General features: G+C 42.3%; 1 protein-coding gene across 4 annotated transcripts in view; it reads right to left on the bottom strand.

Moving 5' to 3' along the window:
• The window catches only part of DOCK9 (dedicator of cytokinesis 9), a 214,996-nt gene that overhangs the window by 31,794 nt on the left and 166,274 nt on the right, over positions 1-16,928 (bottom strand). For 2 of the 4 annotated variants that reach the window (XM_044913528.1, XM_044913526.1), the window contains 7 exons: positions 10,703-10,818; positions 5,594-5,731; positions 5,298-5,480; positions 3,385-3,498; positions 3,073-3,288; positions 1,519-1,576; positions 525-602 (listed from right to left, as the gene is read on the bottom strand). In XM_044913528.1, the coding sequence (XP_044769463.1) occupies positions 525-602; positions 1,519-1,576; positions 3,073-3,288; positions 3,385-3,498; positions 5,298-5,480; positions 5,594-5,731; positions 10,703-10,818 (903 nt within the window). The remainder of the gene's footprint in view (positions 1-524; positions 603-1,518; positions 1,577-3,072; positions 3,289-3,384; positions 3,499-5,297; positions 5,481-5,593; positions 5,732-10,702; positions 10,819-16,928) is intronic. The other 2 variants (XM_044913529.1, XM_044913527.1) reach the window with 1 other exon arrangement.

Below are 16,928 nucleotides of genomic sequence, written 5' to 3'. Positions count from 1 at the left end.
CATTAAGGAGGGCATGTGCTGTGATGAGCACTGGGTGTTATACACAACTAATGAATCACTGAACGCTACATCAAAAACTAATTTTGTATGATACAGTGGCTAACTGAACGTAATAATAATAATTTAAAAAAAAGTAGATTTGTGAAGGCAGAGATTCTTCTGCTGCACGATGGTCAAAGTTTCCAAGCCTTGAGACAAAAGATTCCCCTGTGACTAGTATTAATCTAGGAGCTTGAGGATACATTAACATACAAAAAAGCAAAATTATAGAAGCCAACCCCCCAGGTTTCTGGGTAGAGAGTATATTTAAAATATATGCCTCAGCTCCAGTGAAGTAACTACAAGGGTGGCCCAAGTGCTTCCTCTCCTTGCATAGGAACATGTGCCATGGAAATGGAGAGAAAAAGAAGGAAGGAGAGCCAAGTCTATCCATGCAGAGTTGCAAGGGAAAATCCCCACACCTCTAAGTGTCAGGTGGATGGGGCAGCTGGGGCCCTGGGGGCCGGGCCCACCCTCAGGCTCACCTCCCCGGCGCCTCCTCTGGCAGGTGCTGTGGCTGGAGGGGAAGAGGGGCAGCTCCGGACGGAGGGCTATGTCTGCTTCTAAACACGAGGAAATGTATTACCTGACAAAAGGTCTCAACAGCAAATCATGCTAGTAGCAAGAGAATATGGAAACCCTCTTCAATTTCTTTTTCTTTTGGGCTCTGATGTATGACAAGCCTAGATTAGATTCCCTTCAATTCCATCCTAAATAGCCAGCTGGACTAGAAATACAGAAATTCCCTGGCCCTGGCGTCTGACTTTATACTATTTCTCACTTTGCAAACGGACTTCTTGTAAGTACGCTCCAGGACACAGGCACGCATGAGCAGCGTTTCTAAAATCTCTCGATTTCGAAATGGAAATGAGCAACTGGTGTTTAACCAAAAGAACCCATGAAAGAATTCATGGACTGCTCAACTGGGAACAAACATATAATGCACAAAAGAGCGCACTTACACACTCCTGCCCTCTCCTTCCCTGGGGAGGTAAGGCTTCTGGCCAGCGAGGCAGCCTACCCACATAATAAAGCCAATTGGGCTGTGGTTCTAAAAGAACGTTGTCTGATAATGTCCCGTTAAAACTGTCATTTGATTGATAAAACCGTTCCAGTGGGAACTATCTGAAGGGAAAATAAATCTTCTCTCAGCTCAACATTGGTCAGTCAAGGACACCCAGATGCAAAGCTCATTAACTAGTTCTTGCAAGATAGAGCCATTAGTTAAAGGTTACACAGTAACATGCCATCTAGTTTTGTTTTTGATACTGGCACCTCTGCTGTGCCCACCAAGCCAAGCCAATGTCTTACCAGTGAATAAAACAATGAACACAGTGCATGCGCGTGCACACGCACACACCCCCCCAAATCCAACCCCCCCACACCCCACCTCCAAATCTTTCTGAATGGCTCCCACTTGTCTTTGCTGCTTTGTATAGTTTTATATTAATTTCACAAAACACAGGAATCCTTCCTCACCTTTCCGTGTGAGATATTCTGCCACCAGGGCTGTGACATGGACATAACACATCGCTGCCTACAATAAAAGACACGTGCTTCAGAATCACCATGTACAGAGCGCGTCAGAATGCTCCCAGACAGAAATCTAGTGACTGCATGTACTTGTATTAGATCTCAAGGAAACCAGGGTTCCTAAGAGCTGACATCTTACCTTTTGAAAAAACTGGAACAATTCACATAAACTGAAGTTTTGAAATATATTGCAAATTGAGACAAATGGTAGTAAGTTTGCTAAGGCTCATTTCTGTTTAGAATTACTAAATTTTAGTATAAGAGATTAAAAAAGCATTTTTTTCTTACTATATTGATGATTTCCACATCATTTCTCTTAAGGTAAAAAGAAGACCATTTGAAGAAAAGGCATGTGTCTTTTCAGATTCTGAGAGAACTGCTCAAATTTCAGCAGCTAATAGTTTTCTCTCAGCTTAAAAAAAGATGTAGCAATTGCTTCCCAACATAGAATTCTAAACCAAAATTATAACTTAATGTTAATTAGATAACATTCTAAACACTTTAAAATGAAAGAAAAAAATAAAAATTTTTTTTTTTAATGAAGTTGCCACAGTGGTATAAAAAAGAGCTGTTGGAAATGAACCTGATTCTGATGACTGAGGCCCTGGTTCTTTGTCAGAATGATAGAAAAATTACTCGTAGTAGTAATATGTAATTCACTTTCATTATGCTAATATGTAGTTTAGATTAAATTTACGATCAAACAGAATGGACTTCTTAAATAATCAATACGTAAAAACAGTTACATAAAATTTTCAGATGTAGAACATAACTGTACTAGTTTAGGCAACTACCGAAGTTTAAAAGTAAAATCATGCTTCTTTGGTAATACTGCTGACCATACCTAAATGCTTTAGGCCCAAATCGTAAACAGTTTTCAGAAGAACACAGAACCTGCCATACAGCCCACTGCTTTCCTTAATGTCTCCCCCTTTTACAGATGGTGTCACGAGGCACAGAGGGGTGAAAAATGGGCTCATCACAGCGAGTGAGTGTTGGGTTTGTTCTGTCTCTGGGGACAGACCACACACCCAACTCCCTGCCCCCACCCTGTCTACTTCTGGAAACACGCTCTGTACATGGGCAGCACTCTGAGGCCTACCACATCCACAGATGACAATGGACTACCTCCAAAAGGAAAAAGCAATGTCCTATCATTACTTTAGTAAGAGGAACATTAAATTTCATCATAAAAGAGCTGAATTTTAGAACTAGAGAGGAGTTTTAATGCAGAAACGGAGTGCACTTGAATTAGCAGGTGTGTATGTGACCGTGGATGCTTTCTAAGAGCTTTCAAACAATGCTCTCCTGTGACAGAAACATTTCCTTACAGTGTTGTAAACTGTTGAGATGCTTAGAAGTTGTGAAGCAACCCCAAGCCTAACACTGTTGAAGTATCACTTCTTTCGATTACTGGGAAATTTTTCTTAAAATTGGCTTCTTTTAGTGAATGAGACATAATTTTCCCAAAAACCCAGCTCAAGAGTCTTGCTGGGCTACCTCAGACAGATCCCCATTCTTGACATGGATCCTGGCCATGCTGTCCAGCCATGTCTTCCTGAGCTCGGGAGTGCTGGCGTAGGACTTGGCCAGACTGTACTGGAGGTCCACCAGCATCTCCGGGTCATTCTCATGCTCCTTCATCTGGGCGGTGGCCATCAGAACTGTGCGTATCCTTTTGGTCAAGTCCTTCACGTCCGAGGAAAAGGTAGTGTGCTAAAACAAGGGTGGAAGAAGGACACATGGCTTTCAGCTGTGTTCTGCCTCTCCGCATCCATACTAGATGATGAGGCAGTCTTGAGGGTCACCCACCTTGATGAGCCTGTCACTGTTGGCACAGTTGTTGATGATGGACAGGGACTGCTGGAATCTGGTTCCCCCGATCCCAACAACATCTGCTATCAGCTGGCTGACGGAAATAATGACCTTAGGGACACACAAATGTGAACAAATAATTTCACCTTCAAATGACTCCCCAGACTTGGCTCCTGCCTTCAGTTAGGATGTGCATGAGGACAGGGCAAAGTTTTGAGCACAGATCATTCCAGTGCAGGAAACAATGTCTGAGTCATCTTTTTCCCTTCCAAGAATCATTTCAGAAGGTGATTTTGCTATCCTTAAGTATTTTGTTTGCATAGCAAAATGCTCATCAGGAAAGTATAGAGCCATGAGAATCAGATAAGCCTGTATCATTTGGATAGTCACTTACTTTCTCTAATAAACAGGGAGACCTTATCATTTACCTCCTTGGTTAACTGGTTTGAATGTATACCCACTAAATATTCAATAAGTAGACTGTCCTTTGCATTTTTTATTAAAACATACACATATTAACTATGCAATGGGGGGGGGGGAGTCTGTCTTTATTGGTGTCTGTGATATGCTCTGCCTTTGCCCAGTCACTCAAGCTAAAACATGGATTCCATCTTTATTCCCTCCTTTTCCTTCACCATCCCCAGGTACCATCAGTCAGTAAGTACTGTCAACTCATTCTCCCCTTCTTCTAACCTTACCACACCTGGTCCAAGACACCATCCTCTCTGGCCTGGATGTGACCATGGTTTCTCCAAAGTCTTTCCAGCGAAGGCCTTGACTCCCTTGATCCGTTCTCAGCAACAGTCCAGGCGATCCCTCCAAATATGCAATGACGTCTTCTCAAGCTGTTTTCCCCCATATTCTTTACTTTACTGTAAGGACCTTCTCCAGTTTCCTGGACAGGCCCTTCCCCTTGGGCATCCGTCGCCTAGAACATGCTCACCCTCCAAACCTGCTAACCCCTATTCAACTTTCACATCTTCTAGAAGCCTCCCTGCCCCAGCCAGATGCCCCTCCCCTCCTCGGGCACTCGAGTTCCCCTATTACAGCACTGGGGACAGTGTATTGAGAAGAGCTTCGGGGTTTGTCTGTTTTCCAGCAGACTGGAAGTGTGTCCACATGGAGTGTGAACACTCCATGAGGGCCAGGAGTGTTCTTTTTTGTTCATGGTTGTATCCATGAATCTTAGCACATAGTTTGCAAACAGTAAGTATTTGTTTAAAAGAGGAATAAACACAGAGATGGAGAAGGCACTCTTACATGAGTTTACAGAAAAAGAGAGCCTACAAAACCACGTAAGACTTTTCCATATCTTGCATGGTTCCCAGAGCAGAGCATTTGGGACATTTTGACTCTGGAGAGATTGCAGGTGTGTCAGTATATGGAAGACAGAAAAGAACCACTTGGGGGCGCCTGGGTGGCTCAGTCGGTTAAGAGTCTGCCTTCGGCTCAGGTTGTAACCTTGGGGTCCTGGGATCGGGCCCTGCACTGGGCTCTCTGCTCAGCAGGGAGTCTGCTTCTCCCTCTGTGCTCACTCTCTCTCAAGTAAATAAATAGGATTTTTTTTTTTTAAAGAACCATTTTGGACTTTCTGTGTTTTACCTAAGATGTCTGCTATGAGGCACCCTCATGCAGATTCTAATAGATGGTGATTCAATGGAATTTCAGTCAGTCCAATATTAAGTCAATATTTAAAAGTCAATTTACCAACAGAAATGCACTTTGGGCCCAAATCTTACAATGTAGAGAACGAAATAAACCAAACCAGTAAATGTGACTTTCCAGTTTTCCATCTCAAGGCCAGATCTTGCCCTACGAACACTGAGGTAAACAGGTAAATGTGACGAAGTCTTCCTGCTAACACAGAATCCCACAGAACACAACTGCGCTGCAGAGTGAACTACACGCACCTGCAAATGTGTGCGGACGAAGGACTTCTTTCCAGTGTAGTCGAAGTTGTTCCTCATGAGGAAGTACAGCAGCTGGGAGGCCTCAGTCCTGATGGAGCTCAGCTTCGAGTTGCAGCCCTTGAGGATCTCGTAGCACAGAGCTGCACACATGTCAGCCCTCCCTTCGTAGAACGTCGAGGGGAACTAGGTGAACGCCAGAGAGCAAGGGCAGGTGGAGATGAGTGCGCCCTTCAACTCCAGGTGCAAAGCAGACAGGATGATCTTCAACGAGGGCTTCCCCCGAGGAAGCAGCTTACCTTATAAATGAATGACCTTAAGGCAGTGAAGACATTTTTTAAAGCTGTTTCAGACTGATGTTTTTGAAGAAAACACAGGTAGACGTCAAAAACTTTTTTCATGAGAGGATTATGTCCATGGTCAGCCAGGAGCTGGTTCTGAGAACACACAAGGACAGCTTGGTTAGTGAGACACACCAGACACCCCTACTACTCAAAGGTTAAATGTCCCAGGTACTAAGACAACTTATAATTTAAACTCTGCCACGAATCTCCAGGAAAGCACAGAATCCTCATGTAGTACGAATAAACCTGTAACTAAATTTCTGTTTTGGAGAGTTTTTTTTTATTTTTAAAGAGTTTATTTATTTTATTTAAGAGAGAGAGAAAAGCAAGCACGAGTGGGAGGAGGGGCAGAGAGGGACGGAAAGGACAAGCAGACTCCATGCTGAGCATGGAGCCCAACTCGGGGCTCGATCCCTCGACCCAGAGGTCATGACCTGAGCCAAAATCAAGAGGTGGATGCTTAACCGACTGAGCCATCCAGGTGCCCCTTGCTTTTTCCTATTAAGGGAGGGACTAATCATAAAACTTCCTAGCAAACCATAACATGGCTTGAAAGACAAGTGTTCCTCAGTACTGATTTGGCTTCTCTTTATTTATTTTTACTGTATACCAGCAACCAATTCAGAGGGAATCTTTGTGATATCTTAATTCCAACAAAGAAGTGCCCTTACAGGTGTCAGCTGATTAACGGGCTGGAAAAAATATCGAAGTGAGGTATATGACGTAAGGTCCTCTAAAAGTACGTTTGTGGGGGGCCTGGGTGGCTCAGCCCGTTAAGCGTCTGCCTTCGGCTCAGGTCATGATCCCAGGGTCCTGGGATCGAGTTCCACAGCAGGCTCCTTGCTCAGCAGGAGTCTGCTTCTCCCTCTGCTTCTCCCCCTGCTCCTGCTCTCGCACTCTCTCAGATAAATAAATGACATCTTTAAAAAAAATAAAAAGATAAAATTAAGTTTGTTTTTTCCAGGCTTCTCAGGCACTCTGTTAAACAATGAATAACCAGACAAGCTTGGTAAGGTGGGAAACATACAGGCTTTGATCAGGCAGCATTTACCATCTGCACAGGTAAACTGAGTCTTACTATTCTCGTCTGTAAAATGGCAACCCTAGAACTGACCTCGCACAGCCACTGCGATTACGTGAGTCAAGTACAGAAAGCATGTGATGCATACTTGGGTCTGGCTCAGTAAGTGTTGGCTAGCAGGATTTTAACAGGTCATGGGTTTTACTCAACAAAGCAAAACAAGAGGGCCAACAGTTCATACTTCTCACCGTTCGGCCAGATTTTCTCACACCAGCAGTAAATTCACACTAACTGAATGCCTTGTATAAACCTGGTTGCTGAGCTAGAAGCCAGGATGCAGCCACCGTGTCTAAACGTGTGGGACACTACAGAGCTACACCTTCAACTACGCGCAAAGACGTGTGTGTTTGGGAGAGGGCACACGTCTGCATTCTGCACAAGCAGGCAAAGATGATTTTAATAAAAAAAGGTCAGGAGGCCAGTATCTCAAACTGATCTTACAATTGTGCCAAATGACTGGAGATAGCTTATGGCCAAGTAATTCTGTTAAACGGCAAAGTATGGCTAGAGTATGAGTGTTAAGATTTACCTCCTCTTACTTTGGAGAAAAATTTTACTCAAGGAGTAAGTTTTGTTTTCTTAGGTCCAGTGATTCACAGGTGAATGCACAGCTGGTAGGACACCGGGAATTCACAGGGATCTTTATAACACGAATACTGAGGCACAGCACTGAACTTCATCATGTGAAAGAAACAATTTAATGAGCAGAAAATGGGACTTAATCAACTGAATATGCTATCATTCTCAACCATGAGCAGCTGTTCACCAACTGGAAAAAAAGGCTGTTTCCAGTGTTTGGGGAACTGCTTACACGGTTTGTTGTCTGTGAACATTACTTTTCCCAGGGGCCACCGTTCTCCCTAATTATGGCTGGATTAAGGTTTGCGCAGATCTGGATGTGAGCTTTCCTTCTCTCAGCACTATCTGCTGGAGACATCCAGAAGAGACGGTGCGTACAAAAATCACCAGGAGCCCTGCCTGGTCTTGCTGTTGAACTGGCCTGTCTCCAAGTTCTTACCCCAGGAGTTAAATTTTCCTTCCTGACTCTCTCTGGTCAAGGTTGTGCTTCCTGTTTTCAGGATTTAGTCTTCTTGGGTTCTGATCCCAAAACCCACTTGCAAGAATGCAGTTAAAATCACTCACACTAAGATATAAGTAACTCCTCATTTCAAGGGGTAAAGGACCTCTTACCCTGGACACACCCCCGTGTACCAGCTGCCTTCTGTAATCTTCCAATCAATTTTCTTTCCTCCCTCTCTCTGCTGTCTCTTTTTCACTAATTAGAAAGTTATATACACTAAATATAAAAAAATTTTGAACATTCAGAAAGGTCCACGGCGGGAGGGGGGAAGCAAAAACAAAACCACCCTTCACTTCTCCACTCAGAAATCAACACAGGTAACACCAGAGTGTATCTCACTTCTACTTTTTATCCCTGTAGACTTGTAGTGAGGATAGGAAAATTTCATTCAGGAAAGTAAATGAGACACTAAGACAATATGAAAGGCATGACTTCTCTCTAGCAACAAGGTGGAGCACAGGTTATAAATAAATCTCAGGAACTGTCTGATGCGGATGCAGGTTTGGCTGTTCTAACACATCCTCCTAGGGGAAATGAGCCTTTCAGAGAATGAAGACACAACATCAGTAATTTTTAAAGATCCAGGAATAGGATGCAAACGACTTTAAACCCTCGGTACCAAAATGAGATGTCTAGAACCGTGCTATTTAAGACAGATACACCTTTCCTGGGCATATGGCACTGCGTTTTATTTAGAGAGCGCTTTAAGAATCCACCTGAGAGAAGAGCTGTTTCAGTTGCAAATGCTTACCAATCACTAAGGTGACCTAATCTCATGTGTCTTTGCAGACCAGGCTTATGGTTGTGTAAACCACACCACAAACTCCCTAGAAGTACCCAATATCCAAGTGCTCCTCACCGTCACGGACTGATTCTCACCAGGCAGCTCAAATCAAGAAAAGGCACAAGGTGGAATTGCTAAAAATATGTTCTCAGGTTAAATTTGTAAACACATTAAAAAAGATTATCAACTATTTAAAGGCCAGGGTTGACTTGGGATCGTGTTAATCACAGACGTTGTAAAATTACCAGAGAAGAATCATACTTTTCTGCATGTAACGACCTTGGTTTATAAAACACACCCTTTTCTGTATTAAATGAGAGAACATATGTGAAAGCATCCAACAGGGACCAGCATCTGGTAAGTGCTTGGTAATATTCTCCTTTTTTTCTGTATGGGATCATTCAACTACCTTGATGTCCCTCAGCTTATCTTTTCTCTCTCTGTCCCCACCCTGCCACCATCTCCCACCCGACGCCTGGCTTAGTGGGTGGAGAACGAGGGCTTTGGCAGGCCAGGTGTGCAGTGATCCTGGGCAAATTTTCTGACCTGCCTCAGCCTCTCCTCATCTGTAAAATGGGGATTAAAGATCCACGAGGCCAGGCTGTTGTGAAGATTAATGCTTGAGGCACAGAAGGCACTCAATAGCAGGGCTTAAATCTTTTCAAACGTTTTCTCTCATTAAGAATGTGTTTTCTTGGCTACCTTTGGCAACTTACTAGACGTGGTCAATTCAGAGACTCAGTCATGATGGGGCTTTATCTGTGGAAGACGATTTTTCTCGAATTACGTCAGCTAACTCAATGCAATTAATTTAATTTTTCTGAAATGCTCCAGATGATGCCTCAGCTGAGTAAATTATTTGCAGGGCAAGATCCCAGTGGCTGCTTTGCCAGTGGGCCTCATGAACCTGTAATCTAGGCCAGGTAAGCCTGCAGCGGGGCATGACATCCCTTCCTGCTGTAGCATCTGCCCATCTTCCCACTTTTTCATGGCGGCGCTGAGCTTTAAATGTTTCTGCACACAGGCATGTAGACTTTGAAAGAGATCACCTCAGCACTCAAGCTCAATCCTCCCCCTGGGTCTGTGCACTTCTAACAAGCTCCCGGGTCTGCAGCCGCTGCCGGCTGGGGGACCACACTCCGAGAGCCACGAGAGTGGAGGCTCCGTGGAACAGGACATGGCTGCCCCCACACTCAATCGATGAGGGTCTGTATTTCGTCTCTCCACTGGGTTCCTAGTAATGACATTTCGGGCGGACGTGAGTGGCGTGGCTGCTGAGAAGAATAAAGGTATCGCCTAATAAAGTGACATGATATCAGGGTAACTATTTTTACCCTAATAAAGAAATGTGCCTTATGAGAAGCAGAGATAAGGTAAAGCAGAAAATGACTTCGGTTAACTTTTTCAAATATCCTTGAAAACACAGTTTCAATATTCATAGCATTATCAACACTAATTCAACTTCCTTTTTCTGCGCTGGAAATGGAAGCAATCAATTAGCAAGACTGCGAAGTGTCAGGTTCCTAAAATCAAGCGAATGGCTTGCGAGACCATTTCCATCTACTTGAATATTACTTGCTGAAACCTAAAAATAAGACCGAAACCACCTTTTATTTTCTATCCTTGAAAAGCTTCTATCACTTAATCTACTGACATATTTTTTTTAAATTGTAAGAGGTGAACGTGTTTCTACTTATTGCTCTTCTATATATAAATAGCTAATTTTAACTGCTGCTACATTTGGATATTCTCATAGATAGTAGGGGCAGAAATGTCTGATTAGGTTCCTATACTTATCATCCTCGAGGGCACAGAAAACCGTGTTCCCCAGGTGGATGCTTTCTTCCGGCCAAGAGTTAACCACCTCCAGGGACTGCTTCCATCATGTGCAAGTATGCAGCACACCCTGACCAGCTAAACTTTATTTCAAGGAATTCAAGTCATTAACCATGGAACACTTTCATTAAGGTATCTTAAGGATGAGTGGTTTCTTTACAGGGGCAAAAACAGTTGCTGAAATAAAAAATACAACACAGGAAGTTCTTGCTGGTTCCACTAAACGAGCAGAATGAATTTAAAAGGTAAAGCTCTGACCGCGCCCAGCTGTTCAATACAAACCTTAAATGCCAGTGTAAACAGAGAGAGTGTGTCTAGAGCCGTGAGGCACACCTCAGTAGCGATGTTGGCTTCCAGCAGCGACTGGTGAAGAACATCGGCGTCCGAGTGGCCGTAGCCTGCGTGGATTACAACACAAGGTTACTGCCCGGTGACTGCAGACAAAGAGGCTGGCCGCACAGTATGGTTGCAGTCAACTTTTGATTATTTACAGAAGGCTTATTTCCCTTTTTCAGTGGTGGGGTGGGGGTAGGTAATTAATAATGTGTCCGTTCAATTAGAACTCTTTTTCAGTTCTGGAAGGGAAAGAAGAGCAGCAAACATGTACTGTGTGCTATGTGCCAGCCATAACTCTATGAACTTGACATGTATTAGCTCATTTAATCCCACAGCAGCCCTGTGAAGTATGTACATTATTAAACCCTCCGAGCGGAGAAGGAAACTGAGGCACAGAAAAGCTAAACAGTTTGTCGGGGGGAGGGGGCGCCTGGGTGGTTCAGTCGTTAAGCGTCTGCCTTCGGCTCAGGTCATGGTCCCAGGGTCCTAGGATCGAGCCCCGCATCGGGCTCCCTGCTCCGCGGGAAGCCTCCTTCTCCCTCTCCACTCCCCCTGTTTGTGCTCCCTCTCTCTCTGTCAAGTAAATAAATAAAATCTTAAAAAAAAAAAAAAAAAAGGAAGAAGAAGAAAATGAGCCGGGGGTCAGGCTGCTGGCCCCTGAATCCAGCTCAGCCACTTGCTAGCTGTGTGACCTTGGGCAAGTTATTTGACCTCTTTATGCCTCAGTTCCCTGATCTGTAGAATAGGGATGATAATAGTATCCACCTCAAGGGGTTGCAGTGAGCATTCAATTGGTTAAGATCTGTGAAGTTCTTAGAATAGTGCCTGGCACATGGTGGATGGCCGTGTCTAAGTGTTGAATCGATAACATAAAGATCTGTACGATCAGCCAGAATGACGAGTGATAATCAAGAGTTGACTGCACTGCTAATAGTATTCTACTTGCTTTATCAAAAAGCATGAAAGCCAGTACATGTCTGAAAGAAACGTTTAAGAAAAGGAAAGGACTTGAAGAATCATAATTTAAATACAACTGATATCTTCTATATGTGGCTGTAAAAATCAACTTAGTCCTGACATAAATGTAGCTTGACATACAATTTGAGATATTAAATTATGAAATAATATGCATTAGCAGAAATACATATAGGGATGCAGAGATGTTACAGTACTGATCCAGGGGACAAAGAAAGATGGCAATATAATAAAACATCATATAACGTCCTACTCCAAGGAGCAAACACCAATCAACACTTACTATGTAGGTAATTTTCTTTATACTCCAGAGAGGAGAACATTTTCTATATAGATCAGGAAAGTGAAGTAGAGAAAACCTAGAGAATTTTCTTGAGGCCAGTAATGGGAAACAAAACCCAGAAACTACACTCCAAATTCCTTATCCAGGTCACTGTATCACAGTACCTATTATTAAGATAAAATAAAGTAACTAGCATGATGTTATTCTTACTTTGATAAACGTCAGAGTTAGAGTGATTTTTAAAAGACTACAAAAGAGATTTTCCAAGCTGCCGAGTTGGTCTCAAAATAGGCTAAAAATACTATCATGTGCTTTCATCCAGTGTTGCTCTGCTTTTAGAAGGGTGGTTCTGAAGCTTTGTGGTTGTGGACTGCATGATTTTCACACTGCAACAGAGTCGATGTGCCTTTAGAGGGGCTCCCTAACACCCTGGTGCCATGTAGTTCTCTTTATGTTTGCTTTTTTGGTAAGAAGTCTCCCGGAGAAAGAAAGATGGATGTACTTTGGTACTAATTTCATTGCACTGCCTTTTGTAAGCTAGGGCATCACCTCATTCGACATGGTTTGTTTGGTAAGATTCAGAGATGGTGAAAGAGGAAAACAGACTGTTAATTATGGCTAAAGTGATCACAAACTGGGGGAGGGGGGGATACAACACCTTTTATTAGACCAACCAAAATTATTGGTCAAAAAGACCCTTTGAGGGCTGCTGAAGTTTTATAGTCTGGGTGAAATCATATAAGGAACTTGTTTTGGTGATCATTTTAATATTTTTCTTGGCAAAGAACTGAAGTTTTCTTTTTCTAGGTAACCTCTTGGCTAAGTGTACGCAGGCGTGATCATTATAGATGCAAATGCCTACACACTGAAGAATTTCCACAGTATTTACGTTCAGCTGAAGGTCTGGACCCATTCAGGACTGGAATTTGGCGATATGTTGTTTTTAAAACACAGTATCAATGGCCACGCTAAATGAAGTTTTTATGTAATTATGTATATGCGTATGGAAACATGACAATGACAAAATTTCTCTCAGCTCTTACATCACCCATGAGTCTTGACATTGTAGATCTAATCTCCTTAAGGGTAACAATCAGATTCATATAGAAATCTGTCTGCCTGTGTCTGAATCATCTAAGAATAAAAGAAATGATCCTTTTAAGCCACAACTGGTTATAATTTTGTTTTTCCTTAAACTCCTATCTCAAAAAATCAGCAATATTCCTAAGCCAGTGTTATTAAAAAGTCCCTAAAAATAAAGGGCAGCGTGGAGAGGTTGTCTAAGTGGTAGAGACTGCATGGACAGTTCACCGAGGAGGGATACTCCCATGCAAACTGCTTGTCTCAACGCCTAGAACTAAGTTGTGCATGAGGAAAGGCTTTAGTCATTGTCACCATGTTACAGGCCAACCCAGGAAAATGAAACGGACTTGGTACATCCAAAAAGGGGTCTTAAGAAAAAAATGCAATTTCTTAAAATATCGGTCAGCAACGTTGTGAAGCTGATTAAGCGGATTCTCACCGGGGCAAGTAAGGAATGCTGTATTAACCTACTGATCTCCCCTACTGAATAGTGGTGCCTTGAGGCACAGGGCACTGACTATCTTCAGCCAGGCTGATCAGAGAAAGGAGGAGGACTTCCTTGATGTGCCATCTTCGGCACACACGTCACGGAATGCTTTAGTGTCCTTAGGACTCACTGCTCACATTAACACAATTTTCATTCTCTTATCACTCTGATCAATGATTTATTCTAAAATCCCCAAATCAAAAAAAAAAAAAAAATCCCCAAATCTTTTAAACACACAGAGGCCAAGGATGAGATTTTCCCCCCCTCTAATGTCATCTGCTATGTTAGACTTAATTAACTTACTCTGTTTAATAAACTCCTGTTACTAGAACAGCTTGACGGAGTAATGCTGACCACATCTGTAAACCGTCTCCCCTCCCCAGTGCCACACCATCAGAAGTGATGTGGTGGGAGGGACATAAACGCTCGCCTTTTCCAAATGTCAGAGGACATTTGGGCTCAAAGCGAGATACACAGTCTTACAGGAGGCACTTTCTTTTCAACAGGTGCCTTTACCCTTTATGAAACCAGAATTCTTGTTTTTATTGTTAATTTTTTTCTTCTGGCCCACATAATATGAATCCAGAAAAATAATACATTTTATGAGAAAAAAGTAAATACTACTGAATGACAAGGAATCTTCTTGCTAAAAGAAGTCCCTAAACGTGGAAGACCTAGTCCCCTAGAACTACAGTATTAACTCCATAATATTAACTCATGGTCTGTAGCTTTTACTAACTGCATATATTTTTGCAAAGTATCAGACAGATCAGCCTCTACATTATCTATCTGTTCTTCTCCATCCCACTTTTATTGCTAAGAATATTTTCATCACAAATGAGCGAAGAGTAGACATAATAAGGAATAATATTCCAAGGCAAAAATTATGTGATTTGCTGTCTGTCCTCTGATTCACACAAAAAACCAAATATGCTCAAAATGATTTGTGGAATGAGTCTATAATCCCAGAGTTTATACCTGAGGAAATGGTGACGCCATCTACTTTCTCTTCTCTGAAGAATACCTCAACCTAATGTTCGGCTGTGTCTGAAAATAGTACCTGGTATGGGATATACATTCCAAACTGTGAAAACACTTGGTTTAAGCATACATTGTAATTTAAAGTCCTTTTAAAGGATATTAAAAATATAAACATGCCTGACTTTAAAAAGGCATTGTGCCAGACTTCCTCAGTCCTGAAACCCCATCAATTGCAAGAAGTACCAATGACTGGCTGCCATATTGGATATAATGTGCAAGATAAACATGTGAGATAGGTCTGTTATAACTCTAAGATATATCCTGATATTAGAAATGCTAGAAAATGTGCAAAAATATATTTCTAAATCAAGGAAACCTGCCTCAGAATAAAAAAAAAAGTGGCTTCATGAACAAACATTTCATTTACTGTCTTGAGTATATACTTTTAAAGCATCCAAGTCGATTTCTTACCTATTTTAAAAGATATATTGTCATGCTTAAGACCTTCTGAAAAAAGGGGCACCTGAATGGTTCAGACTTAACAGCGTCTGCCTTCAGTTCAGGTCATGATCCCAGGGTCCTGGGACTGAGCCCCATGTCGGGCTCCCTGCTCAGTGGAGAGCCTGCTTCTCCCTCTTCCTCTGCAGCTCCCCCTGCTTGTTCTCTCTCTTGCCGTCTCTCACTCTATCTCAAATAAATAAAATCTTAAAAAAGAAAAAACCTTCTCAAAAAATATTAATATTACTTCAAAGGATATACGTGTTCTCTGCATTTTTCCTGTTGATTCAGTATTATATACAGTAAGGGAATTTATTTATCACTGATACTCACTGTCTTGCTTGTACTTCATAGATGTCAAAGAATTTCAGAGTTAGATGTGGTCTTATAAGCCATCTCATCTAACTCCTCACCTCCCCGTGTGACGTTTAAGAGACCTGGACAATATCCCCAGTGGGTCCTCATCCAGTCTCTGTTTTCACACCTCCAGCTCCAAGTGCCCACACTAGCTAATGGGCAGTTCAGTTAGAAAATGCTTTTCCATAATGACCTGAAATCGAATTCTCTGCAACTTAATCCGATGACCTTGAACTCTCTCTTACACCGAATTATACAAAATGCAGGTTTTCTTCAAGTGTTTCTACCTCTTGTCTGGCTTTTCGCCCTATCATACCAGTGGGAAATATGAATTATCATGCAAATGAATATATTCCTAGAGAATACATAACAGCAAAGTAAATGCAAACTGTTATTTTGTATGCTTTGCACATGTATCACTTACTTGCAAACATGTCTGACTTAGCTTCCTTCCCACAGCATGGTTTATGTAAAATATTCTACAGGCAGCAATCACTTTCAATTTGCCATTTGACACAAATAGCTTCTGTTGATACACAACAGGATGAGCTTTACGATAAAAAGGTCAATGTCTTAATGTTGTAAACATTTACTTTTTATGTATCTAGGTAATGACCCAAATATAATGAATCTCTATCTTCTGAGTGTTTTTGAAATAGTGAAGACTATTTGGCCACAGTGGGATTTATCGTTTTCATTATTTCCTATCAAAATCCAAGAGTAAAGATAAGACCCTGCCATGGTTACATGTAAGGTGCATATGGTGTCTTTCCCACGACCTACATGGATCTGCTAATGGGGGCACAAAACTTGGCCTCCACTGGATTAAATTTCTGGTGGTCCTCTGCTGCCCCCAGCTGGTCAAGCTGAGGCCTGACAAAGCCTCTCCTCCTCAGAGAAAAAGACAAAACAAAAAATGCAGGTGGTGTATATGGGGAGGGGGCATTCTTCCTATTTTTATTCTTTTCTAAAATAAATTCCAAAATAAATTTTAGACTCTGGCACCCTGCAAATCTCTCACATACTGGATTTACATCATATTGGTTGGCCCAACAGAAGGTACTGTATTCATTGTTAAAGAGGACTTTTAAAAAAAGACATATATGGCTACAAATTTCCCATAAAATACCTAGGCACAGGTGTAAAGAAATCATGTATGTATATATACGTATACATGCTCACACACATACACATGTATACATACAGTATATACTGCTTTTTCTGCGGCTTCTGGGAGAACTGACAATTTGGAGCTCAAAAAGCCAACAGAGGAAAACGCTAAAGTCACCTAGATACATCATCAGATTTAGAGATGTAAATGGAGACTGAGGGCGCCTGGGTGGCTCAGTCGTTAAGCGTCTGCCTTCAGCTCAGGTCATGATCCCGGGGTCGTGGGATCGAGCCCCACATCGGGCTCCCTGCTCGGCAGGAAGCCTGCCTCTCCCTCTCCCACTCCCCCTGCTTGTGTTCCTGCTCTAGCTATCTCTCTCTCTGTCAAATAAATAAAT

The sequence above is a fragment of the Neomonachus schauinslandi genome, chromosome 3, assembly GCF_002201575.2.
Source record: "Neomonachus schauinslandi chromosome 3, ASM220157v2, whole genome shotgun sequence".
NCBI classification, from domain to species: domain Eukaryota; kingdom Metazoa; phylum Chordata; class Mammalia; order Carnivora; family Phocidae; genus Neomonachus; species Neomonachus schauinslandi.
The sequence above is the reverse complement of the archived record's forward strand: the minus strand, read 5'-3'. Positions and strand labels throughout refer to the sequence as shown.